At 39.6% G+C, this 26597-nt stretch overlaps 3 protein-coding genes across 3 annotated transcripts; 2 read left to right on the top strand and 1 right to left on the bottom strand.

Moving 5' to 3' along the window:
• Nucleotides 1-217: 217 nt before the first annotated feature.
• Nucleotides 218-8844, top strand: fasn2 (fatty acid synthase 2). Its single transcript, XM_036586266.1, has 6 exons — nucleotides 218-353; nucleotides 449-602; nucleotides 1529-1689; nucleotides 1956-2162; nucleotides 2420-2601; nucleotides 2877-8844. The coding sequence occupies exons 1-6, from the start codon at nucleotides 296-298 to the stop codon at nucleotides 8454-8456; spliced, it is 6342 nt and encodes a 2113-aa protein (XP_036442159.1). The 5' UTR covers nucleotides 218-295; the 3' UTR covers nucleotides 8457-8844.
• A 1345-nt stretch (nucleotides 8845-10189) lies between these two features.
• On the top strand, nucleotides 10190-14999 carry LOC118813695 (patched domain-containing protein 3-like). The gene is given in 5 exon segments (XM_036579165.1): nucleotides 10190-11085; nucleotides 12507-12628; nucleotides 12869-13014; nucleotides 13106-14838; nucleotides 14840-14999. Coding segments are annotated over 5 exon segments (2850 nt in total). The 5' UTR covers nucleotides 10190-10365; the 3' UTR covers nucleotides 14969-14999.
• Nucleotides 15000-16029: 1030 nt separating this feature from the next.
• pks1 (polyketide synthase 1) lies at nucleotides 16030-26166 on the bottom strand. Its single transcript, XM_036578328.1, has 6 exons — nucleotides 26115-26166; nucleotides 25884-26037; nucleotides 22847-23007; nucleotides 22553-22756; nucleotides 21926-22107; nucleotides 16030-21525 (listed from the first exon to the last, which is right to left on the bottom strand). Exons 1-6 carry the CDS (start codon nucleotides 26161-26163, stop codon nucleotides 16030-16032), a joined length of 6246 nt encoding a protein of 2081 aa, XP_036434221.1. The 5' UTR covers nucleotides 26164-26166.
• Between the last annotated feature and the right edge of the window lie 431 nt (nucleotides 26167-26597).

Consider the following 26597-nt stretch of genomic DNA (forward strand, 5'->3'; position numbering starts at 1 on the left):
TAAACATTAACCAGAAAAACATTGCCTTATGAAAATTATCTTTGTTCCTCGTCCTTGTTTTAGTCAATAATTAGCTTTATTCTTTCCAATGCCATGCTTATAGAGATGACCCTCTGACACAATACTTTATGACACCACATGTCTATATAAGTCAGCTTCATTTTAATTCCTCTTCATATGCTTGAGCCACGCACTCACATTAGTGATGTTCAACTGTTCGCAAAATACATTTGTCTTACCAACTTTGTATTACCATCATTTTAGTTCCCATGAGTGATTTCAGATTGCTTCCACTATGAAGGAGGATGATCTAGACATTGCTGTTGTTGGCATTGGGTGTAATTTCCCTGGAGGTAAGATGTAAACTCTTTATATCCATTATTTGTGTATGTTCATGTGTTAGCAATAATAAGTAGTGTACACTACTGATTGTCCTCACATATTTAAGGTGAGGGCCTTGATAATTTCTGGAAGGTCCTGCTTGAGGGAAAGAACTGTGCAGTGGAGATACCAGGTGAGAGGTTTGACTGTGCAGAGTGGTATGACCAGGATGACAGTAAACCAGGGAAGTCACGAACACAAAACGCAGCACTTGCTGATGGGTGAGCCTTATAGTCCCTTTTTCGTTGATTTTGAAATTGCTATTGTTAAAATCAGAACAATACAGAATACACTGGTTACAGTCTTTTTTATAAGAGTTATTAATAACTGATGCCAAAGTCACTGCAGCTTATTATTGTTTCTAATGTGGCTTTCCAAAAGGCCTCACGTTTACTAAATGCCATAGATTACTAAACAAACATCTGCACACTTAAAAATGATGGTTCCAAGGGTTCTTTTTTTAAAGAAAATGGTTCTTTAAAGAACCAAGAACACTCAAAGAACCCTTTGTATGATTAAAGAGTTCTTTGCATAATTAAAGGGTTCTTTGATGGAGAATGTGTTGTATATGGTTCTATATAGAACCTTTGTGAAAAGGGTTCTATATACCACCAAAAAGGATTCTGCTATTGTTACGATGTGAAGGTTGTGATAACAGAAAAGCCCTTTTTGGTGCTATATAGAACAATTTCCAAAAAGATTCTTATATAGAACCATCTACAGCACATTCTCCATCAATCTGAAGAACGCTTTAATTATGCAGTTTTCTTTGAGTGTTCATGGTTTTATATAGAACCACTTTCTTTACTAAAGAACTGAAGAAACATCATTTTTAAGTGTGTACATAATGACTATGGTAGACTGTAGATTTCATTATTATTATTTTTTTTAATTATGGTTTATTACTATTTTTTCTTTCTCAGAAAGGTAAATGTCAAAGCCTCCCTCTATTAGCCTGCCTTTCAATTAGCTGTTTATAATCCTTCCTTTTAATTCTGTAGTGATGTTTGTTTTGATCCACTAAAATTTCCATGTTCCATGAGTTCCATACTGACAAAACATTGCAGTATATCTTCACTTCATTTCATTTTAAAGGCCGTAATAAGTATTACTGTACAATATAAAATCTTTTTTGGACTTTTTTTAGATTCAATGAGTTTGATCACAAGTTTTTTGGCATCACTGAAGCTGAGGTGGAGCAAATGGATCCTCAGCACAAGATTCTTCTGCAGTGTACCTACAGGGCACTAGAGGATGCTGGCATGCCCATGGAAAAGGCCAGTGGGAGTAGAACAGGAGTTTTTTTAGGTACTACTGAACTTACATTCTGACCCTACATCCTTAATTGAACACATTGATATATCTAGTTAAGTAATTGTTATTAACATATCTGATGTGAAAGTAAAATGTTCTTAACAGATCTGTTTTAAGAGTATATGCTATTAGTTGCATTTTCAAATATAAATAAAACAGAGAAAACAGAAATCTTAAATGTTACTAAAACAAAAACACCAATGGTGAGGAAAAAAGGCTTAATCCTAACCTCAGACAAATATACATGCATACTGTTTCAGGTTTGATGAATCGAGACTATGAACTCACCATGGCAAATGTGAACCCAATCATTATTAACCACTGCACTGGTACTGGTCTAGCCATGAGCATCGCTGCCAACAGAATTTCCTACACTTTCAACTTTACTGGGCCCTCTTTGTCTATTGACTGTGCCTGTTCCTCATCTCTTGTCGCCCTTCATTTAGCCTGTCAGGCCATGAGAGAAGGTATGATAACCACAAAGCACTGTTATCCCATATCAAAGGTGTTTTTTTAGCTTGTACTATATATAGTTCCAAGATTACACACACAAAAGTCAATGGTCAGTCACACAAAATCAGCTTTTTGATATTATTATTATGAATATATGCAGTCATAAACAGGCAGTGTTTAGAAACTGCAATTCTTGAAATCCATTTAGTCATCTTGAAATATGTTTCTGACCTTTCTATTAAAGTGAGTTTGACTGTACTTTATGTAACAGGAGACTGTGAAATGGCTATATGTGGGGGTGTCAGCTGCATTTTTCAGCCAAGAGTGTTTGTGGCTCTAAGCAAGGCAAAGATGATCTCACCTGGAGGCACCAGCAAACCATTCTCCAACAAAGCAGATGGTTATGGAAGGGGAGAAGGATGTGGAGTCATTCTGCTAAAGCCTTTGAAAAAAGTATTTACCTCTACATAAATCAGATACCATAACACCTTAACCCCTTAAATGGCCAGGGCCAACCAGCATGACCAAAGTTTTATTACTCACTTCTATAACCCAAAAATAGCTCAGCCAATTTGCTTTGAAGTTCCTGTAGTTGTTGAATAATACGCCTTAGTTTGTAGTAAGCCTGGGATTTTAAGGGGTTAAAGCACAGTGGTACACATTCATCCACATCCAAAGATTCCTTAAGTCACACTGTGAATAACAAATCTATGTACATGTTCTTACAGGCTTTAGAAGACCATGATAACATTTGGGGAATTATCTGCAAAACTGCTGTGAATCAAGATGGCCACACTGTCACTCCTATGACAAAGCCGTCAATGGTCCAGCAAGAGGAGCTCCTCAACAGAATCTACTCCACAGACACCTACCTGTCTGATGTGCAGTATGTAGAAGCTCATGGGACTGGGACTCCAGTGGGAGATCCAATAGAGGCAGGTAGCATTTCCAAAGTCATTGCCAAGGCAAGACCTGCAGAGTTAGGGCCGCTATGTATTGGCTCTGTTAAGAGTAACATTGGGCACACAGAATCTGCAGCAGGAGTAGCAGGACTCATTAAGGTCCTCCTGATGATGAAGCATGAAACCATTGTTCCTTCAGTGTTCTACACAGAGAAAAGCTCTAGCATAGATGCTCCAGCTCTCAATCTAAAAATTCCCACCAAAGCTGAGAAATGGGTCACCAGAGGGAGCTCAGTAAGGGTTGCTGGGATAAATAACTTTGGATTTGGAGGGACAAATGCTCATGCAGTTGTAAGACAGCATATGCTGACAAAACAGCCAAAAGAGTCTGTCAAGAACTTACACCATTTTTTTGTAGTTTCTACAGCAACAGAGAAATCACTTACAATGACAATAGAAGACACAATGCAAAATATCAAGGCAGGGAATATAACAGATCTACAAAGCCTGGTGTATACTTCCGCATGCAGGAGAAGTCACTTGAAACACAAATATAGGAAAGTGTTCCATGCATCATCTTTGACTGATTTGAAAGAGAAGCTTATGCATGCTTTAAACAAAACAACTGTAACATCGAAGCAAGATCCCAGAGTAGTTTTTGTGTTCTGTGGAAATGGTGTTACTTACAGAGGTATGTGCAGACAGCTTCTAAAAGAGGAACCTGTTTTCAGAGAGAAAGTGAGAGAGATTGAGGATCTTTTCCAAGACTACAGAAAAATGAGTCTCATAGAGAAGTTAGAGAGCAAGTCAGAACAGGATTATGATTTCACAGAACCAGAGATTATACAGCCTCTCCTCTTTGCAATTCAGGTTGCCATTGTTAACCTGCTAATGCACTGGGGAATTAGGCCAGATGCTGTTCTTGGACATTCTGTTGGAGAGGTTGCTGCAGCCCATTGCTCTGGTCTGTTGTCACTTGAGGATGCAGTGAGGGTGATCTACTACCGCAGTAGTTTGCAAAGCAAAGTAACTGGAGGGAAAATGCTAGTTGTGAGTAACATGTCTGTATCAGACGTGTTGAAAATTCTCCCCTCTTACTCTGGAAGACTTTGCTTGGCAGCTCAAAACAGCCCTCAGTCTTGCACCATTTCAGGAGATGCAGATGCCATTGATAGTTTGCACAAGAGCTTGAGCAACTCAGGTGATGGTAAAAATTTGTTCCTTCGTGTTCTGGATGTTCCTGCTGCTTATCATAGCCATATGATGGATTCTATTGTGGCAGATGTGGAGAAAAGTATTGGCTTGTTACAGGCACAGAACATGGTAACAGAATTGTTCTCAACAGTGTCAGGAGGAAAGGCATGCCCCACAGATTTTGTTAATGGGAAATACTGGGCAAGAAATATCCGAGAGCCAGTGGCATTTCAACAAGCAATAAAATCAGCAAAACAGACAAAGAATGCAATCTTTGTTGAGATTAGTCCAAGAAGGGCTCTGCAGAGAAACATCATGGAAACTCTAGGAAATGACACAGTGGTGCTGTCCTCAGTTCAGCCAGATAAAGATCTTGAAACAATGCTAACTGTTGTTTCCAAACTGTTTGAAATGGGAGTCAATGTAGATTGGGACCAGTTCTACAAAGGCTGTGAGATGGAACCAATTCCTTTTCCACGGTATCAGTTTGACAATGTAAGGCGAGATGTACTAATTGAAGCAACATTCTCTGATACCAGTAGTGGCCATCCTGTAATTACACAGAAGAGTAAAGATGGCTCTGTTTTCAGCTGTGACCTCTCCTCTGGGTCACTGTCCTACCTACATGACCACAAACACCAGGGTGTTGCCCTTATCCCTGGGGCCTTTTATGTTGAGTTGGGCTTAGCAGCTTTCATGACAAGTGTAAAACCAAAAGTGCCCCTCAGCTCTCTGCAGCTCAGTGTAAGGTTCCATACTCCATGTGTTTTGTCACATAATACACCAGATATGAAAGTACAGTTGAATCCCACTGAAAATGCAGGAGAAATGAGCTTTCAGTTCAAAGTGCATTCTTTGTCAGCAAACTATGCATCAGGCAAAGTAGAATCAACACAAAGAAATCTGCCTGAGGAGCAATACATTTCACTGGACTCTGTCTATAAAAGATGTCAGTCAGTTATACATTCTGAGGAGTTTTATAAGTATCTTTCTTTGGGGGGATTTCAGTATGGTCCTGTTTTCAAAAACAAGGGGGATGTTTTTTATGGAGAGGAGCTTAGGGAAACATATTCACATGTCACTGTCCCTGACGAGTTATTGCCCCAGCTTCATGACTACTATCTTCATCCTGTGATCTTAGACTATCTCATGCAACTTCTTCCTGTAACAGGGACATATCTTTTCTTGGGAAGGCCTGGGTTCCCTTCCCAAATAGGCAGCCTAACTGTGTTCGAACCTTTGCAGAAGGAGATGGTTGTGTATTTGAGAGCAACATGTTTGGGGACAGAGGAGCTTAATGTTTGTGGCTGTTTTGCTGACAAAGAAGGCCGGGTTTTGGTTGAATTGAAGCATGTGACTATCACATACCTAGGCAGTGGCCCTCATGTGGTAGAGGAGTATTTTTACCACAACAGCTACAGCATTGCCTTTGAGCATGCCAGCTTCTCACCAAGACCAAAATCACTGGTCTTTGCTGATAATGCAGGCATTTCTAGAGGCCTGCAACAATACCTAGATCCATCATCAAAATACATTCCCTCCACATATACAAAAGTGCTGCTGGAACGTGGATTTGAAGGTTTCCTTTCTGAACTGCAAATCCCAAATGTCAAGACAAACTTTCAGGAAGTTTTGTTCATATGGGGTGATGCAGACGTAACCTCACACAAAGCTGAGAATGTGTTAGACTGCATGGCAACTTGTTGCGAGATTTTACGAACAATTGTTGCAGGTCTCAAGACAATAGGTTTCCAAAACTCCATCAGGATAGTTACTTATCGGTCATCAGAAGATTCAGTTAACCACATCAGTCCTGGATTTGTACTCTCTGGAATGACCAGAGCATGTGCAGCTGAGTTGCCAGATCTCTCCTTTCAGCTGATAGACATAAGCTCAGTCTCTCCTGAGGATATCAAAGCCTTGGCCCAGATCCTCGGATCACACCCTTGCAGCAAATACCCAGAGCTAGTTGTAAAAGATGGACAGATTCTTAAACCACAGATTAGCCACACACCAATAATGGCTAAAGACAGCGCTTTTCAAAGCATACACTCGTCACAGTGCAAAAGTTTTGTCTTGCAAACCTCTGACCCCTACAGGCTGACAGGCCTTTCAGCAGTGGCTTCTGATAAATCTGTTGAATCCATTCAAAGCAAAAATGTGGAGGTCCAGCTCTCTAAAATTTGTGTGCACTCCTCAGACTACTTTCCAGTCACTTTCTCTGACCTTAACTTTGGTCAGACATTATACTGGAACAAGCAAACATCTCTGAACCACAAATGTTTAGCCCTTGACTTCAGTGGTACTGTGACAGCTGCCGGGAAGGATGTTAGCAAACTAAAAATTGGAGATCAAGTTGTCTGTTGCTATCCTGTTGCAGCTTCCAGCAAAGTTGTAATTCCAGCAGCTGCTTGCTATAAAACAAAGAGAGTTCCATTTTTGAAAGATTCTCCTTGTGTCTCTTACTTTAATCTTGCTTGGGAGATCTTGCACTGTGCATTACCCAAGGTCAAACAACAGCTGAAGTTAGGCATTTTCTCCACTACTCCAGACTCAGTTCTGGTGAAAGTCTTAAATCTTGCAGCTGTCAAATCAGGCTGGAGCGTCACTGTGGGTACAAATGCTAATCGATTGCTTCATGATTTCAGTGAAATGGTGGGAATTGTGCTTTTGCCTCCCTATGATGAATCTGTCATTGCAGAGGCAAGTAATGTTGTGGGTGTCCGATACATTGTTCTGGTCTCTGACAACCAAATGAAAACCTCTGTCAGTCAGCTTGCTTTTAGAGGTCAAAATGATGGGGTTCATGTGAAAATACTTTTCACATCAATTGTAATGCAGAAGCAGTCAATAACAGCACGGAAGCCTTGCATTTCCCGCTGGCTGAAGAACATGAATTTGGACAGAAAGTCTGTGCTTTTTGAGAAGACCACTGTTCAAAGGTTATCTAATGAGAAGATTGATTGCTTTCCTTTAGAGGAATCAGAATCATACTTCAGATGTCAGATCATGCCTGTGGTGGTCCTGAGACTTGACTCGAAGGGTGAACTGTCCGACATTCCACTGATTCCAAAACCTCAGAAGTTGTTTCAGAACAATTCTGTCTACATAGTGACAGGTGGTCTCTCAGGGCTAGGATTTGAGACAGTGAAGTTCATTGCTCAGAGAGGGGGAGGGAATATTATTATCCTCTCTAGAAGCAGTCCAAGCCACCTGATGGAACAGGAAATAAATAACATCAAAAATCAGTGCCAGTCAGCAATCACTTGCTTACAATGTGATGTTTCAGTGTCAGAACAAGTTTACCAGGCAATTGCTCAGATCAAAAAACTCCTCCCATCAAATCCAATCAAAGGTGTGTTCCATAGTGCAGTTGTCCTTCATGATGGGCTCATTGAAAGCTTGAACAAAGCCCTCTATGAGAAAGTTATGAGGCCAAAAGTGAACGGTGTGATCAATCTTCACCATGCCACTAAACACTGTGATCTGGATTACTTTGTTTGCTACTCCTCCATTTCAGCTTTCCTTGGTAACGCATCACAGACAAATTATGCTTCGGCCAACACGTTCATGGATACCTTCTGTCAGTACCGCAGGAACATTGGTCTGCCTGGCCAGTCAATTAACTGGGGAGCTTTAAATTTGGGTCTCCTATTGAACAAAGAACATTTCCAAAGATTTCTGGAGGCGAAAGGAATGATGGTCCTGGACGTGACAGAAATTCATGAAAGTCTTGAGCAGTGCCTGTTAATCAACAAGGCACAACAGGCTGTGTGTAGATTCAATTTTAAGAACATAAGGTATAATGTTCTCTCTCAAAACAAATCCCTCACCATGCGGTTGTCAGCACTGGTAGAAGAGGGTCTCAAAAAGGCCAATATGATTGACTCCAGACTTGAGCAGGCCAGCACAGTCTCTTCACCCAAAGACTATATCAAGTCAGTGATTAGTGAAACTATTGGTGTTGAACAAGATGAGCTGACTGATGATACTGTTCTGTCAGCACTGGGGCTTGATTCTATGTTGGCCATGACTCTGCAGAATCTCATCTTCCAGGAAAAAGGAGTGAATATACCTCTGGTAACACTCCTTAATGCAGACAGCACTTTGTCAGACATAGTGAAAATGTTAGGAGGGAATGAGAATGAGGGAAATGACCAAGTTGAGAAAAAATTACTGCCACAAACCACAGCAGAGATTACACGATTCTAGATATGTCCATTTATTGCTATCTATATAAGCAGTCGATGACAAAACTGTTTCCTTTTCTTTACATGACAGTATGTGTTTATGTCATCACTGCCATTTGTATGTTATCCTAGAATTATAGCTGCTGAGATTTTGTAAAACAAATATATTGTGTACATAATGCTAACTGCACATTTCCCAGTTGTTCTATTATATAACATTGCTGATATTTTACGTGCACTGGCTTGATTTAAATCATAAAGAGACTATAAGAAATATGATTGTTTCAAGCATCACTTTGTGATCATCTTACTATCACATTTTCATTGTTATATCATTTTTGTAGCAGTTTTTATTGCTTGTTAGTTCTATTTTGATATTTTTCCTGAAGTTATTTTTCTCTATGATATGCTGTTTTACCAGTTTAGCCATATACCTTCCCAAATACTTTTCTGTGTATAAGCCACAGTGTGCTAAGTTTATATGAACTAAATGTATTTTAGCAGTATCACACTGATAACACAGCACACCAAATGATATTGTTTTATATGTAGTTATGTTAATTTAGAATAAAGATCAATAGACTACAACATGTTACATGTCATGAAAGCCACTCTTTTTTATTATTTATTGTAATTGATATTGTGATTGCACTGGTTTGATTAAAATAAAAAAGATACTACATGGAATATGAACTTAAGATTATTTTATAAGACTTTGTGTGTGTGTGTGTGTGTGTGTGTGTGTGTGTGTTATACAGTTTTAGCCTTATATTTTCTCATATACTTCAAATATATGTTTTAGCTACAGTGTGCAAAGATTAGGCATGAAAAAGTATCTGTGACAGTATCACAGCAGTGACACTGGATACTAAATGACATTGTTTAAATGTAGTTATGTTATTTAAAGTCTGTTTAGGTTTAAGAATAATAAACTACATTTTTCCTAAAAGAAAAGCTTCCAATCAACTTAAGAAATTCACACAGTGTCTGATCACATTTTTACATTTCTCCTGTCCTATTTTCCCTTCAGTCCTGTGAGCACACAGAAGGGCCAATGATTTTCGTGCCAATTGTTTGTCCCTTTTAAACCATTTTGGGCCAGTAATTGAATCACATACTCTGTTGTCATGAATAGGGCTTTTCCCTCATTAATAAACTCACTGATCACTCTCTTTCATCACATCACTCTGGATTCTGCACCATAAAAAGCCTCAATATGCGCCGTAAGTCTGCACCTTTTTCGGCATTATGTTTATTATTCAGTTGAAAATGTTCACTAGGCGTTATCCCTGAACATTAAAGAGGTAATAATGATGTAAAACATGCGATGGGTGTATATGTTTGCCAGCAGCATGTCTACTTGAATGGATGTAGTAGGACAAAAGCATCCACTGCTGCTCCATAAATCTCAAATCTGGGCATAATTGGAAAAATTGTTCATGATTTTATTATCAATCAATAGGTGCACAGAACGAAAACATCAACACTATTGCTTTTTTTTATTTACTTGTTTTGGCAATTATTGTGCTGATGTAACACATGACCACATGACACATTTAATCACCATTTATTTCAGTGTAACTAAAAGGTGTTAATACTTAGATCCATTTTACATGCATGCAGCCTACATTTGTTTATCTGGATGCATGAGGCCTAATATGAATATTGAAAACTTTCTGCTGTTATGATGAGTGGTCGCTCTCTGCAGGCTTCTGCAGGTTTGCACGCAAGTGCGTCAGAATGTGTTAATACCCCACGTGCATCATGCATTTGGAGTAGCCTGCCTGCAAAATGAACATCTCTGAGTTGAGAAAAACACCGGACAGTTAGTTAGGTGAAGACAAGATATGTATAACACATGTTTATTAGTGCGACCTTCAGAAACTGTTGATGATTTTAATGCTCTGTAATATTTCCTAACGCCGGTGATCATGGCCGGGTGCAACACAGACTGCGTGGAGAAGCCCATTTCCATCGGTTTCCAGAAGTTCGGCCGCTTTGTTGGATCAAACCCCTGGTGGTTTTTCATCTCTCCTCTGCTGATCTCAGCCGTGCTGGGGAGTGGGTTTTATTTCCTAGAAGACCGCGAGGCCAATGACATAGAGGAGCAGTTCACACCTGTGAACGGTCCGGCGAAACTGGAGAGGCAGTTTGTCCAGCAGAGCTTCCCCCGGAACGACTCCGTCTTTTCTAATCAGAGACTCTACACTGACGGCGTGTACGCGACTTTCATCGCAGTCACCAGATCGACCAGCATTCTGACCGATGCGGCGTTCAAGGAGATACTGAGTTTGGACAGTAAAGTCAGAGCGCTGAACGTGTCTGCGGGGAGCGAAGTGCTCACATTCGACGGCCTGTGCGCGAGGAGATACAAGAAGTGCATCCCCAACAAAATCCTGGATGTGTATAATTACTACGGGGACCTTTTCGAGCAGACAGAGCTCACTTTCCCGTTCTTTCGATTCGGATTTACTCACCTTTTCCTCGGATACTCCGTCGGTGGGGTTCGTGTTAATTCAACCGTTTTAAAGAGTGCCAGGGCAATTCGCTTATTTTACTTTCTGAAAGAGGATAATCGCTCCAGAACAGATTTGTGGCTAAATGAATTCCTCAGGGTCTTTCCCTCCAACCTATCACCTAAGTTTATTAAGGTAGGTTCACCTCTGAAAAATGTTTGTTTGTTTGTTTTTGACCCACTAAACTTATCTAGCCTTATCAGTCTCTATGCCAAGAGTTTCCTCCTTTAAATATTTAGTACGTGTGTATATAATTTCCAGCCTAAGACATCAACGTGATTAAACACATACGTGATTATCAGGCTTATCTCTGAGACCTTATCTGGCAGAGCGCTCATTTACAATCCCTTATCCATGAACTTTCACTTATTTTACTACCCTAAACTAAGTTTAAGCACTTCAGTGAAAAGTGAGGATAGCCTTTCTTGGACTCATTTGAACTGATTAATCCTCACATTCTTGATGTTTTCCCAAACCCTGTTAGAAATAAAGGTGCTGTGCAGGTACATTTTTGTTCATCAAGGTACAAACACTGTAAATGTACCCTCAATGTCACAACAGCGGTTTATGGTCCAATTGTGTACATTAAATAGTTTCCTTCCAACTACTCCTTCAGACATTTGAAATCCAGTAGAATTATGCATGAATCCTCAGCAGTCATTTTCCTGGGTTTTTTTTCAAAGTGACCTGCAGGAAATTGTGAAGGGAGATCCAAGAATTTCCATAACAGTTGTCCAGCAGGAATCCTTCAGTAATTCCACAGGAGAATGATCACTGAAAATCCTGTAGGATTATATTCCTGCAGAAATATCCTTCACACTTTTCCTGCAGGTATTACCTTCAGATTTTCAGCAGGAATCCTGTGGGACTTTTTTGTAAGGAAAGTTTTTTTTCTAGTGGAAAAGTACATATTTTTACCTTTCATAATGTAATGTTTTAAAACAGAACCATAATAAACAAAAAGCCTGGAGAGGAGACGGGGCGTGTAGAGTCAATACAATTTAGAAAATATAATTGGATTATGGTACAATTATGTTCCCTGCCAAAAGGTACTGAGATGTACCCTTGAGGGTACCACCCCAGTGACAAGAGGGGTACTACTCCAGTGACAATTTTGTACCTTCTCCTGGGAGTGTACGATGGATTTAAAAAAAAAAAAGAAAGAAAAAGAAGATTTGTTGTGTTAACCTAAAGCAATAACTAAACCTGGCTATCTTTACATTTAGACAAGTAAGATGTAAAATATTTTGGTACTGTAGCATGTACAATGAAATTTCATGTGGCAACATTATTTAAAAAGCAGTGCTAAGCACAAATACTCTACACATACATGGTATCTAATAAATACGCTGATTTTACTGAAAAACACTAATACTTCATTTTATTTCTTTATTAACAAATAGATAAGTTAACAGAATATAACACACCAGTTATTTTTAGTGAGTAGGCAGTCGTACTTTTTGGCAGACTGTCTGCCAATTTAAAACAAAAAATGTTTTTCTTACTGATGATTAGTAGACCTTTTAACATGATAAAATCTCATTCTGTACTCACAGGTCACCTACTCTACATCTCTGTCAAGGCAGGTGGAATTTGAGGCAAATACAAAAGATGTCATCCCTTTGTTCTCTATTACATATGTCATTGCCATTGCATTTTCTATCCTTTCTTGTTTAAGGTATGTACAACTCTACTTTTAGTAGAAAAAAGTGAAAAGTCCAGTGCTGTGCTTTTTTTGAATAGTCTGCTGTTTTCTGCTGCTGGTAGCTGCATGTGAATCCTTGGTCTTGATTGTTGCACTGCTACAGAGGCTGACAGACATCTTGTGCTTTCAGCTAGGAGATATGTCACTTGCATTCCTACAAAACTGCTAATCATAAGCCTGTTTGCATATTTATTACAACATATAATTCAATAGGTTTGACTGTGTGAGAAACAAGGTGTGGGTTGCTACCTTTGGTGTGCTATCTGCTGGGCTTGCTGTGCTTTCTTCTTTTGGAATGATGCTTCATACTGGAGTCCCATTTGTCATGACGGTGGCTAATTCTCCTTTCTTGATATTAGGTAATGGTCTCTAAATACTAAACTGTGGTAATATTTAATAAGTTGTTGTTAAAGGTATAACATTTGAATTCTTTATTGTGCTTTGTTTCAGGAATTGGAGTTGATGATATGTTCATTCTGATCTCCTGCTGGCAGCAGACCAATGTTCATGATCGTGTTGAAAACCGTCTGGCTGATACCTACAAAGAAGCAGCAATATCTATCACTATCACCACTCTCACAGATGTCTTAGCCTTCTACATTGGACTCATGACCCCCTTTCGTTCAGTCCGGTCGTTCTGCTTATACACCAGCACCTCCATCTTGTTCTGCTACATCTACAGTGTCACATTCTTTGGAGCATTTCTTGTGCTAAACGGGAGGCGAGAGAACAGAAACCAGCACTGGCTGACCTGCAAGGAGGTGCCTGAGGAGTGCCCCATAGGTCAGTCGAAATGGTACGAGTTTTGCTGCGTGGGAGGGGCTTATGACCCCCACACTGATTCAGAGGAGGTCCAGCCTATGAATCACTTCTTCAAGAGATACTATGGTCCTTTCTTGACAAAGCCATGGACGAAGCGTTGTGTGATTTTGCTCTACATGACATATTTGGCAGTCAGTATTTATGGATGCTTCCAGATAAAAGAAGGAATTGATCTCCGTAACTTGGCAGCAGATGATTCATATGTAGTGAAGTACTATGATGATGAAAAAGCGTACTTTTCTGAATATGGACCAAATATAATGGTTATCGTAAAAGGTGAATTTTCATACTGGGATGAAAAAAATATGTCAGATCTGGAAACTTGTGTTGAAAATTTCAAAAATCTGTCTTTCATTGAAAAAGACATATTTACTTCATGGATCAAATCGTATAAATATTATGGACATCATACAAATCTGAATCTCAGCGCTGAACACGTTTTTAAAGACAACTTAAGAAAGTTTCTGAGATTCTACTCAGACTTCAGGCAGGATGTTAATTTTATCAATAACTCTATCCATGCCTCGCGCTTTTTCATACAGACTGTGAATATATCCACAGCCATTGATGAAATGAATATGTTAAATAAATTGCGAGATACAGCACAGAGATGTCCAGTGCCTTTGCTTGTGTACCATCCTGCATTTATATACCATGACCAGTACGCAGTGATTGTCAGTAATACAGTTCAGAATATTGCAGTTACTACTGCTGTCATGTTGTTAATCTCCCTTATGTTAATCCCAAACCCCCTGTGTTCCCTCTGGGTAACATTCTCCATTGCCTCTGTCATTGTGGGCGTCACCGGATTCATGGCACTGTGGGATGTTAATTTAGACACCATTTCTATGATCATCCTTGTCGTCTGTATTGGCTTTTCAGTTGACTTTTCTGCTCATATTTCATACGCATTTGTATCCAGCAAAAAACCCACTGCCAATGAGAAGGCCGTAGAAGCACTATTCAGTTTAGGATACCCCATTTTACAAGGAGCTGTGTCCACTATCCTTGGAGTGGTAGTTCTTTCTGCTTCAAAGAACTATATTTTCAGAACTTTCTTTAAGATCATGTTTCTGGTGATCTTCTTTGGACTCTTTCATGGCATCACTTTCATCCCAGTATTTTTAACGTTCTTTGACATTTGCAGTGGAACGTCAATCAACAAGGAAAGGCAAGGTCTGGAAGACCAGGACACAGGAAACAGCCACGGCAATAACATTCAGTCTAAGACCAAACAGACTGATTTGAAAGAGAAGCAAATTTACTACAATCACACTTTTTTGTCCGACAATAATAAACCTTGTCACTCAAAACCCTGCCTGGCCATCTGGAGCGTGGCTGGAAATAATGAGCATCTCCAGAAATAGCCAGATGTGCATGATAAGCACCATTCCAATGTTCATGGTAGACAGTCAAACCTATGCCGTTCACATGTACGCAGCCTATGACAATGCAATGTTTACTATCAACTCTCCACCAAAACAGATCTGATGATCAGATTTGTGTTGGAAATCTCAGTCACTTTCCTGCTAACAATATTCCTTCTCTCTTTTCTACTTATTCTGATGTTGTTGGATTGTAATATATTCAGTTACCTTAAAGATGTTTTTGTGTCTTTGTTTGCTATGTTTTGTTTATTTGTACTGAACTTTAAACATTAACATTATCAACATTAACATTTTGCTGTAAACTACAATAACTGATAACTACAAAATGCATTTGGACAGATTCACATAAATGTAAATGGTTATTTTAATGCATAGCTGTCATGTAGCCATCATTTTAGGTGTTGACAGCCACACAGTAGTACTGCTAAGTACATATTTTCTAAAAGAAATCATACTTTTTCCTGAAATCTTTACTGTTTAAATTGAGTTTGTACTGTTTGCTGTGTTCTTTTCTTAATTGATGAAGAATAATCAGCAAATAAATGCAAATGTATAACCACACAGTATTCTGTATAGGAAAATGACTGACAAGTTTAATTCTGTTTTATGAATATGCATATTAATCACATCAGATGTGTTCAGTAAGTTACTTCGACACCATTGGAGAGCATGTTTTCATATACCAGCACTTTCCAAACCAAACCTTTGTGTTGTTGCCACTCTCTTTCTAGCAAATCACATTCCTGGAACATTCCTGGATCAGGCAAGACTTGTGCACATGCCTCATATTTGCATAAGTACTTCAGAAGAATTTGTGAGTTTGGCAGAGCAATTCACGATATGTATAACAGGATACTGTACTTTGAGCCCTCTTTATTCAGAGAAACTTACCACATACCAGAATGACTGGTGGAATTTTATTACATGCCACACAGCTGACACAAATGCAGCTTTAGATTTCATTATGCAAAATTCTTAACAACAATCAAACAACAAAGCATTTTCACTAAATAAAATATTTAGCACAGCCCTCGACTACAAATACTTCTCATTATACATCACACTTCATGATCTCATCAATATAATCAACCATATACAAGTTGTTATAAAAACAACAAGAAGCATTTAAGGGGAAGCCTTAGCAAAAACGTAATAAATAAACATTTAGAGATATGCATCATTTTTACATTCGGCACTTTCCTCGAGAAGTGCAGTCAGTGAGGACACAGTGTTGTTAGGGTCAAGTAAAGTAACAAGTGGAATGTTCACTCCAATTTCCTGAAAAATTCGATTTTGCATTGTCATTGCCATCATTGAATCAATGCCCACTGTAGCAAGAACAGTTTCATCTTCAAGCTCATCTGCATCAACACTGCAAATGTCACCTAACATGCATCTTACATAGGTATCAAATGAAGACTGCACATCTTTCCTGGGCTCATTCTCCATTTTGCTTTCAAGCTCTTTTTCAACTAAAGCTGTCAGTCGAACTTTGAGAGAGGCGTTTTGAGAGAGAACGTTGTTCCTCAAATTTCTGAAGTTGAATTTGCACACAACTTGCTGAGGCTTGTTTTCCATTAAGCAGTGTTTTAGAGCTTCATGTATTTCACGCACTTCCATGATCATCAGCCCTTTGGCCTCTAGAAATTTCTGAATATCCTCTTTGTTTAGCAGAAGGCCCAGTTTCAGAGGCCCCCAGTTGATGGACTGTCCTGCAAGTCCGACATTACGCCGGTAGTGACACAAAGAGTCTAGAAATGAGTTGGCTGCTGCATAATTAGCCTGAGAAGCATTGCCAATGAAAGAGGAGATGGATGAGTAGCATACAAAGTAATCAACTTTGCTGTTGAGAGTAGCATAGTGAAGGTTCAGTGCACCACTGACTTTGGGTCGCAAGACTTTTTCAAAGAGAGACTTATCCAGTGTTTCAAGCAGCCCATCGTGCAGCACGGCAGCACTGTGGAACACACCTTTTATCGGACGAGAAGGGAACTTTTCTCCAATAACAGTAATTGCTTCCAATACCTGGTCTGATACAGACACATCACATTGGAGAGTGATAATTCGTACTCCATATCGTCTCTTGAGGCTGCTGATCTGCAGCTGTGTTTCTTCAGATGGGGCATTCCTTGAGAGTGTAGCAATGCACCTCCCACCCTGATCTGAAATGAACTTGACTGTTTCAAGTCCCAAACCAGACAGACCACCTGAAATTATGTACACACCATTACTTGTGAAGAGCTGCTTCGGTTTGGGTTGAACGTTGACATGAGAAACGCCAGTTATTGACCCACTGTTACCCAGAACAATCAAAGAGACAGTTTTGGTGCTAAAATAAGACCCAACATCTGTATTCTGGTGACTTGTGGTTTCAGCCTCTGTGGCCTGGAAAGTCTTGCTGTGTAAGGATAACCATGTCCTGTCCAAGTTCATCATTTTTAGCCATCTGTATATGTGTGCTTTCCACATCTTGAGGTGAGACTTCTGGATAATGTTACGCAACTTAAGAAAGTGGAAGCATGTGCTCTCACTGTCACTCTGAAGAACAATTGATAAGTCTTTGTTGTCACAGACCAGAAAAATATGGCTCGCACTTGCAACACTGCCTAACTGTGCCATCCATGACTGATCATAAGGAGGTATGAGGACAAAAACAGGACACTGGTCTACATTTTGAAGTCCAGTGAGCTCCCTCTGTATGACAATATTCCATCCTGACTTGTTTGCCGTGAAGGATAACACCTTCATCAGAGCTGAATCTGGAACAGTCGAGAAAATGCCCAATGTCTTCTTTGGCTTGGCCTTTGGTAAAGCACTGTTTAAGATCTCCCAAGCAAGAATAAAGTAGGAGACACAAGGAATGTCCTTCAAAAACTGAAGTTTCTTTGCTTTGTAGCAAGCACTCTCAGGAAGGACAACTTTGGTGGTTGCTGCAGTGGGGTAACAAGACACAATATGGTCTCCTACTTTCAGTTTTCTGACATCCTTCCCCACAGCAGTGACAATGCCACTGAAATCAAGAGCTAAAAGTTTGTGGTTTTGAGAAGCGTGCTTGTGCCAGTATATTGTCTGACCAAATTTAAGGTCAGATATGGTAACTGGAAAGTAGTCTGAGGAGTGCACACATATTTTATAGAGCTGTACCTCCACATTTTGTCCTTCAGAAAGATGATCTACACTATTAATGGGTATGGCTGACAAATGTACCATCTCATAGGGGTTAGCTGTCTGTAGGGTGAAGCAGTCAGAAAGTAAAGAGCTCTTGCCTTCTGCTGTCATGTTGATGGGTGTACGTGTTATCACTGTTGAGTTAACCTGGCCTTTGCTTATCATAACCTCTGGGTAATCATGGCTTTTATAGGAGCTAATCACATAAGCTAATGCTTCGATGTCCTCCCTTGATACTGCGGCAAGATCTATTAGTTGAAAAGAGATTTCCGACAACTCAGCAGCACAGGCCCTTGTCAAGCCAGACAGCACAAATCCAGGACTGATGTGATCAGCAGTGCTCTCAGATGATCTGTACGTTATAATATGAACAGTGCGCAAATGCTTGCATTTCCTCAAAGTCAAAACGATTTGACGGACAAGCTCACAGGTGTGAACCAAGTGTTCTAGAACTGCCTGGGTTTTAAGGTGACTCAGATTCAGAAAGCTCCAGATAAACAGAATTTTCTCAGCTGCATTCTGATCAGACTGCAATAGCAAATCAGGAACTTCTCCTGGTAAACTACAACAATTTACATCAGTAGGAGAGACAAATACTGAAGATGGATGCAGGTATGGCTTCAAAGCATTAGCTATGCCTAAAGTATCCTCAAAGACAACAGCTCTCGGTTTGCTGTGAATGTTGGTACTTGCATGGGCCGTGAGTATTTCATTGTGAAAGAAGTATGAATCAGTTGTTTTCATACTTTCTCCAAGAAATGTGATTCTGACATTCTTCAGTTCAATCAAAATGTGTCCTTTTTTGTCCGTGAAACAACCACACACCTCAAAGTATTCCGACATCTCCTGAGAAACCCTCATATATATGACCATATCCTTACACAGAGGTGCAGATATAACTGTGCTGCCAATTGCAGAGGGAAAACCACGTCTTGTAGTGCTGTTTTTCAAGCCTAAAATAGAGGTCATCTGTAGAAAATAATCTAATACAGCTGGATGCAAGTAGTACTCATATAGCTGTCTAAGCAATTCATCTGGGATCTTAACAGTGGTCACTGCTTCCTTGAATTCCTCTCCATAGTGGATGTTACCAAGCTGTCGAAAGGTGGGCCCATACTCAAATCCTGCCTGGGTAAGAGTGGTATAGACCTGTTCTCTTGTTATGACTAATGAACATCTCTTCAAAATGATGTCCAAGTCAATTTCTTGGTGCTCAGTCACAGCTGGTCCTCTTGTATAAGTAATGCTGCCTGATGCATGCACAGCAGCAGAGGACTGTATCTGAAACAGAGCCTTATCCTCAGATGGCTCAAGCTGCACTTTCAAAAAATGGAAGCTCTTACTAAGAATAAGTAAGGTCTGAAAGTCGATAGTGAGCTGAAGAGAGGAGAGCGGCATCTTTGGGACAACAGTTTCCATGACAGAGGCAAAAGCCAGTTCAACGTACAAGGCACCTGGAGCAATCACTATGCCGTTGCTCTTGTGCTCCCAAATGAATGGAGTGGCTTCTGCTGATAGATTACATTTCATCAGTCTGTTGTCATATTTATGGGGAATTATTAGTGGATGAGAGCAGTAAGCCACCACCTCATTACCTTGTCTTACTTCCTCAAAATGTACCTCTTTCTTAAGGCAGTCAAACTGATACCTTGGGTAAGAAGCTGGAGGTGATTCAAACCCATTGTAGAACTGATCCCACTTTACATTGACTCCCAGCTCAAAGAGTTTTGACACAGCAGTAAGCATTGTCTCATGATCTTTGTCTGGCTGTACTGAGGAAAGCACCACTGTGTCATTTCCTAGAGTCTCCACAATGTTCCTCTGAAGAGCCCTTCTTGGGCCAATCTCAACAAAGACCACATTCTTCTTATTGCTGGCCAGAGCTTTCAATGCTTGTTCAAAAGCAACTGGGTTTCTGATATTTCTTGCCCAGTAATCACCACTTACAAAGTCCCCTAGACAGCAAGTCTTTCCTGTTACAGTGGAAAACAGCTCACACTCCATTTCACGTTGACTGAAAGTTCCTATGCTGTCTTTAATTTGACTCAGTATTGAATCCATCATATGGCTATGGTAGGCAGCAGGAACCTCCAAGACATGAAGGAACAGATTCTTGCCCTTAACAGAGCTCTTCAAAATTTGGTACACACTTTCAACAGCATCTTTATCACCTGACAGTACACATGACACTGGACTGTTCACAGCCGCTAGGCAAACCTTCCCTGTGTAATCTGAAAGGATTTTCAGAATGTCTGACACAGCTATGTTACCAACAACCAGCATCTTCCCTCCAGTGACTTTGCTCTGCAGAACACTCCGATAATAGATAACTTTCACTGCATCCTCAAGAGACAACAGTCCAGAGCAATGGGCAGCAGCAACCTCTCCAATGGAGTGCCCAAGAACAGCAACAGGCCTGATGCCCCAGTGCTTTAGAAGGTTTGCAATGGCAACCTGGGTGGCAAAAAGAAGAGGCTGTACAATGTCTGGTTTTGAGAAATCATCATTGTCAAAGCTGTTTAGCTTTTGTACAATACTTGTGCTTCTGTAATTCTGAAAGCAGTTTTCTATCTCCCTGACTTTTTCCCTGAAAACAGGTTCCTCTTTCATAAGCTGTTTGCACATACCTCTGTAAGTAACACCATTTCCACAGAACACAAACACTACCTTGATGTCTGGTTTTACTGGAACAAACTTTCTGTTCAGGCTAGATTTCAGCTGTTCCTCTAAATCTGAAAGAGATGTCGTAACGAAGACCTTCCTGTATTTGTGTTTCGTGTGACTTCTTCTGCATGCTGATGTATACAAAAGAGTTTGTATGTCAGTTTTGTTGTCTTTGCTCATCCTTTGATATGTGTCAGCAATGCACATTTCAAGGGACTTACTTGTGGCAGCAGACAATGGAAACAATTTCCTTGAACTGAGAGTGTCTAAGCTAGAGGCTGTAGCATGTGTACATTCCCTGACGATGGCATGTGCATTAGTGCCCCCAAATCCAAAGCTATTTATTCCGGCCATTCTACCCATGGAACCAGTACGATGCCATTTCTCAGCTTTAGTGGGAATTTTTAGATTGAGAGCTGGAGCATCTATGCTAGAGCTTTCCTCTGTGTAGAACACTGAAGGAACAATTGTTTCATGCTTCATCATCAGGAGGACCTTAATAAGTCCTGCCACTCCTGCTGCAGATTCTGTGTGCCCAATGTTACTCTTAACAGAGCCGATACAGAGCGGCCCTAACTCTGCAGGTCTTGCTTTGGCAATGACTTTGGAAATGCTACCTGCCTCTATTGGATCTCCCACTGGAGTCCCAGTCCCATGAGCTTCTACATACTGCACATCAGACAGGTAGTTCTCTTCAGAGTAGATTCTGTTGAGGAGCTCCACCTGCTGGACCAACGATGGCTTTGTCATAGGAGAGACAGCATGTCCATCTTGGTTCACAGCAGTTTTACAGATAATGCCCCAGATGTGGTCAAAGTCATGAAGAGCCTGAAAATAACAAGATAAATGTATGAATTAAGTGAATCACAGAGTGAATCAATGAATGAATGAATGAATGAATGAATGAATGAATGAATGAAAAATACATACATAAATAAACACAGAAATAAATGCTTGCAGTTTTCAACTGGTAAATCCCTAAACCAGGGGTTTCCCAATCCTAGTGAGCCCACACTAGGCACATTTTTGCTTTGTTGCATCTCACACACCTAATTCAACTCACTGACTAAGTGTGTAAAGTAGGGTGAACACAAAAATGTGCTGAGCATGGGGTCATCTGGACTGGGATTGGGAACGCCTGCCCTAAACTGAAAACATGATTAAAACATGCCCTTGGAATATATTGTCTTTAACAGTGACAGTTTCAATATCATTAAAACACACTTGCTTTGTTCAAAGGCTTTAGTAGAAGTATTCCACAGCCTTCTCCTCTTCCATATCCATCTGCTGTATTGGAGAATGGCTTACTAATGCCTCCTGGTGAGATCATTTTCGCTTTGCTCAGAGCCACAAAAACCCGTGGCTCAAGAATGCAGCTCACACCTCCGCAAAGAGCCATCTCACAATCACCTAGTAAAAAAGAAAACAAATTAGCCAAAATTGCAGAACAAATAATGGAAGAAAGTTAATTTAAAAAAAAACTAAAACTGAAAATATGTATTCACGAGCTACGTCCTGAAGATTAACAGGGCAGCTTTAAAATTAATGTCAAATTGCCTTGCTCTGGCCATCACTACCTTTTAGAGCACAATTAAAAAGAAAAGTATACACCAACATGAAACCCTGCATTAAACTTATATATAACTGAATCACCAGAATAGAACAGATTAGAATAGTATAGAATAGAACTTTATGATACATGTCTTGACATTTGACATTAGTCATCAGATAACACATAACAAATCTTCATGTTCAGAAAGTTACTTGCTTTCGAGACCTGAGATTTAGTAGTGGCATATATGTATGTATAACATTTCCATTTTGTTTTTGCAATAGTGTGTTAAAAAGGCATTACCTTGTCTGATTGCCTGACAAGCAGAATGGAGCGCAACTAAGGAGGATGAGCAGGCACTGTCAATAGAGAATGAAGGCCCAGTAAGGTTGAAGGTATAGGAGATCCTGTTGGCAGCTATGCTCATAGCTGTTCCTGTGCCGTTAAAGTGTGTTATTGTGCTAGGGCTGTTGTTTAATAGTGTCTCATAGTCTCTGTTCATGAGCCCTGAAAAATAAACATGTCTCACACAGTGAGGGGTTTTACTACACTCAGTAGAAAAACATATATTCGTGAAACATTTGATGTATTTATTACCTATATAAACTCCTGTTCTGGAGCCACTGACTTTTTCCATGGGAATCCCAGAATCCTCCAGTGCTCTATAAGAACATCGCAGAAGGAGCTTCTGCTGGGGATCCATGAAGTTAGCCTCATCCTCAGAGATGCCAAAAAACTTGTGATCAAACTCATTAAACCTAGTGGAAAACAAGAAGCAGACTTTTAATTGATTAAATCATTTTCTGTAGCTGAGAAAATCAATCTTTTTTTGACACAACAAATAATCCATTATAACTTTATACACTAAGTATGGGGCAGAAGTTTGTAGTTCATGGCTCATGTATGTCTAATAGTCTTCACAAAAGGGTTGAGTAGATAACAAATTGTTGTCCATGTGTGTATTGGATTTGGAACAGAACTGCCTATGAAGTGAAAGTACTGACTGACAGCTTTAATTGGATAATATCTGCATAAATACTAGACAAACAATTCAGGAATAACAGCCTTTTAGTCCTCCTATATAAGGTATTAAAAGTAATTTACACCAACAGTATGAATAGAATCATTTTAGGAACATCATAACGGCTCATAATCAACCAAAAGCCTCAAGACTCATAAGTCTATGTTTTAGCTTGCTGCAGAACAATGACCCCAACCCTACTGCTACGTTCTAGGCATGAACATCATCAGTGAGGTACCCAGTCTAGTGATGTCTATGGTTCATAGACAACAGGCAATCATTAATGTTTTTCAACCAAGTACTATGCAGTCGAATGCCAAAATGTGAGTTTCCCTGGTCAAATGACATTTTAATGACAGTTTATTTTCTGTGTGAAAGTGAAAATAAATTAACACATCTTCTACAGAGAACAAACTTCAGTGTACCATTGTTCTGCTAATTTTATTAAAATTTCAATAGAGTTTAGCATATGGGAAAATACAAAATATGCCATTACTTTTGCACAGGTCATTATTTTTTCCGTTACGTTAAATTCAGCAAATGTTCTTGTGCATTAAAATGTGCTAAAGTGTGTTCTCTGTGGAGGATTTGTTAACCTATTTTCATGAAAACTAAACATCATTTGACTGGGGTGCCCAAACATTTGCATACAACTGTACATCCCGCTTTTATTTAAGATTATTTTGGTCAGTTTCTTTTAGTTTATGGAAAGAGTGGAGATTAATTATGTATTGAATTAGAATGGCTGTAGTTGCTATATGGTTCAACAATAATGCGTATACAGGTGCATCTCAATAAATTAGAATATCATCCAAAAGTAAATGTATTTCAGTAATTCAATTCAAAAAGTGAGACTCATATATTATATAGATTCATTGAACACAGAGTGATCTATTTCAAGTGTTTATTTCTTTTAATGTTGATGATTATGGCCTACAGCCAATGAAAACCCAAAAGTCAGTATCTCAGAAAATTAGAATATTGTGAAAAAGTTCAATATTGTAGACTCATGGTGTCACACTCTAATCAGCTAATCAACACAAAACACCTGCAAAGGTTTCCTAAGCCTTTAAATGGTCCCTCTGTCTGGTTCAGTAGGCTACACAATCATGGGGAAGACTGCTGACCTGATAGTTGTCCAGAAGGCAGTCATTGTAACCCTCCACAAGCAGGGTAAGCCACAAAAGGTCATTGCTAAAAGGAAAAAGTGTGGTAGAAAAAAGTGCATAAGCAACAGGGATAACCGCAGCCTTGAAAGGATTGTCAAGAAAAGGCGATTCAAGAATTTGGGGGAAGATTCACAAGGAGTTGACTGCTGCTGGAGTCAGTGCTTCAAGAGCCACCACACACAGACGTATCCAGGACATGGGATACAACTGTCACATTCCTTGTGTCAAGCCACTCATGACCCAGAGACAACGTCAGAAGCGTCTTACCTGGGCCAAGGAGAAAAAGGACTGGACTGTTGCTCAGTGGTCCAAAGTCCTGTTTTCAGATGAAAGTAAATTTTGCATTTCATTTGGAAATCAAGGTCCCAGAGTCTGGAGGAAGAGTGGAGAGGCACACAATCCAAGCTGCTTGAGGTCTAGTGTGAAGTTTCCACAATCAGTGATGGTTTGGGGAGCCATGTCATCTGCTGGTGTTGGTCCACTGTGTTATATCAAGTAAAAAGTCAGCGCAGCCGTCTACCGGGACATATTAGAGCACTTCATGCTTCCCTCTGCTGACAAGCTTTATGGAGATGTGGATTTCATTTTCCAGCAGGACTTGGCACCTGCCCACACTGCCAAAAGTACCAAAACCTGGTTTAATAACCACAGTACCACTGTGCTTGATTGGCCAGCAAACTCACCTGACCTAAACCCCATAGAGAATCTATGGGGTATTGTCATGAGGAAGATGAAAGACACCAGACCCAACAATGCAGACAAGCTGAAGGCCGCTATCAAAGCAACCTGGGCTTCCATAACACCTCAACAGTGCCACAGGCTGATCGCCTCCATGCCACGCCGCATTGATGCAGTAATTCATGCAAAAGATGCCCCGATCAAGTATTGAGTGCATATACTGTACATACTTTTCAGTAGGCCAACATTTATATATTAAAAATCATTTTTTAAATTGGTCTTATATAATATTCAAATTTTCTGAGATACTGACTTTTGGGTTTTCATTGGCTGTAGGCCATAATCATCAACATTAAAAGAAATAAATGCTTGAAATAGATCACTCTGTGTTCAATGAATCTATATAATATATGAGTCTCACTTTTTGAATTGAATTACTGAAATAAATTAACTTTTCAATGATATTCTAATTTATTGAGATGCACCCGTAATTGTGTTTGAATTAAATCTGACATTCTGGACAACCTCAGACTCATCACTTACCTACAAATCTAATGTCAAGTGTCAGGAATTCATAAGAAATGTAAATTTTAGGAAGAAACTTTAAAATATGTCACAAAGAAATTGGTGTTGTTTGGATAATTCATTTTTACAATTTGAAACGTTTTTACATACCGTGGATCAACCACAAGCTATTTTTTTACATATCATCATAATAATAATAATAGTAATAATAATAATAATAATAATACCAAGAAATACCTACCCGTCTATGAAAGCAGCTTTAGTAGTCTGTGTTTTCCCCAGAATATTGTCATCGGGATCATACCAGTGTGTTAAGTCAAATCTGTCCTCTGGAATCTCCACAGCACAATTTCTCCCATTAACAAGAACTTTCCAGAAGTTGTCGAGACCCTCACCTGTGAGTGTACCACTTACTTTATACATGTTTACATACCAGACTCAAGAAAAAATCAGTGAAAGCATTGGCACTTACCTCCTGGGAAGCTGCACCCAATGCCAACTACAGCTACGTCTCCATCCATGTTGGTTATTTCATTAAGTCAAGGACCAAAAAAATTGGAGTGATGCAACTATATTTTTTACAAGTCAAACATTCTGCGGCACACCAACTGCAAATCTCCTCCACTTTTCTTGTCGCCAACCAGAGTGCATGCTATCACGTCCATGCCTGTCCTCCAAGACCCCTTGGAGCCTTTATAAAGATTTTCAAGACAGGAAGAAAAGTTTAAACAAAAGTCTCTTTCAAGAAAGTAGGTATTTGGTTGCACATAATAGTCTTGCTGTAAACCACAATTAAAATGCTTTGAAACAAAAGCCAGTAATTGCATGGTTGGGCAAAGAAGAAAAGGGCAGTTTAAGTTTATATAATAGGGGCATTTTCCCCAAACTTATTCAGTGGTATAGAATTCTCTCAGTCCTGATTGGGCAGGAAGAAGAGCTTAAACGTTGCCATGCA

This window comes from Colossoma macropomum, unplaced genomic scaffold (genome assembly GCF_904425465.1).
Source record: "Colossoma macropomum unplaced genomic scaffold, Colossoma_macropomum, whole genome shotgun sequence".
Classification (NCBI taxonomy): domain Eukaryota; kingdom Metazoa; phylum Chordata; class Actinopteri; order Characiformes; family Serrasalmidae; genus Colossoma; species Colossoma macropomum.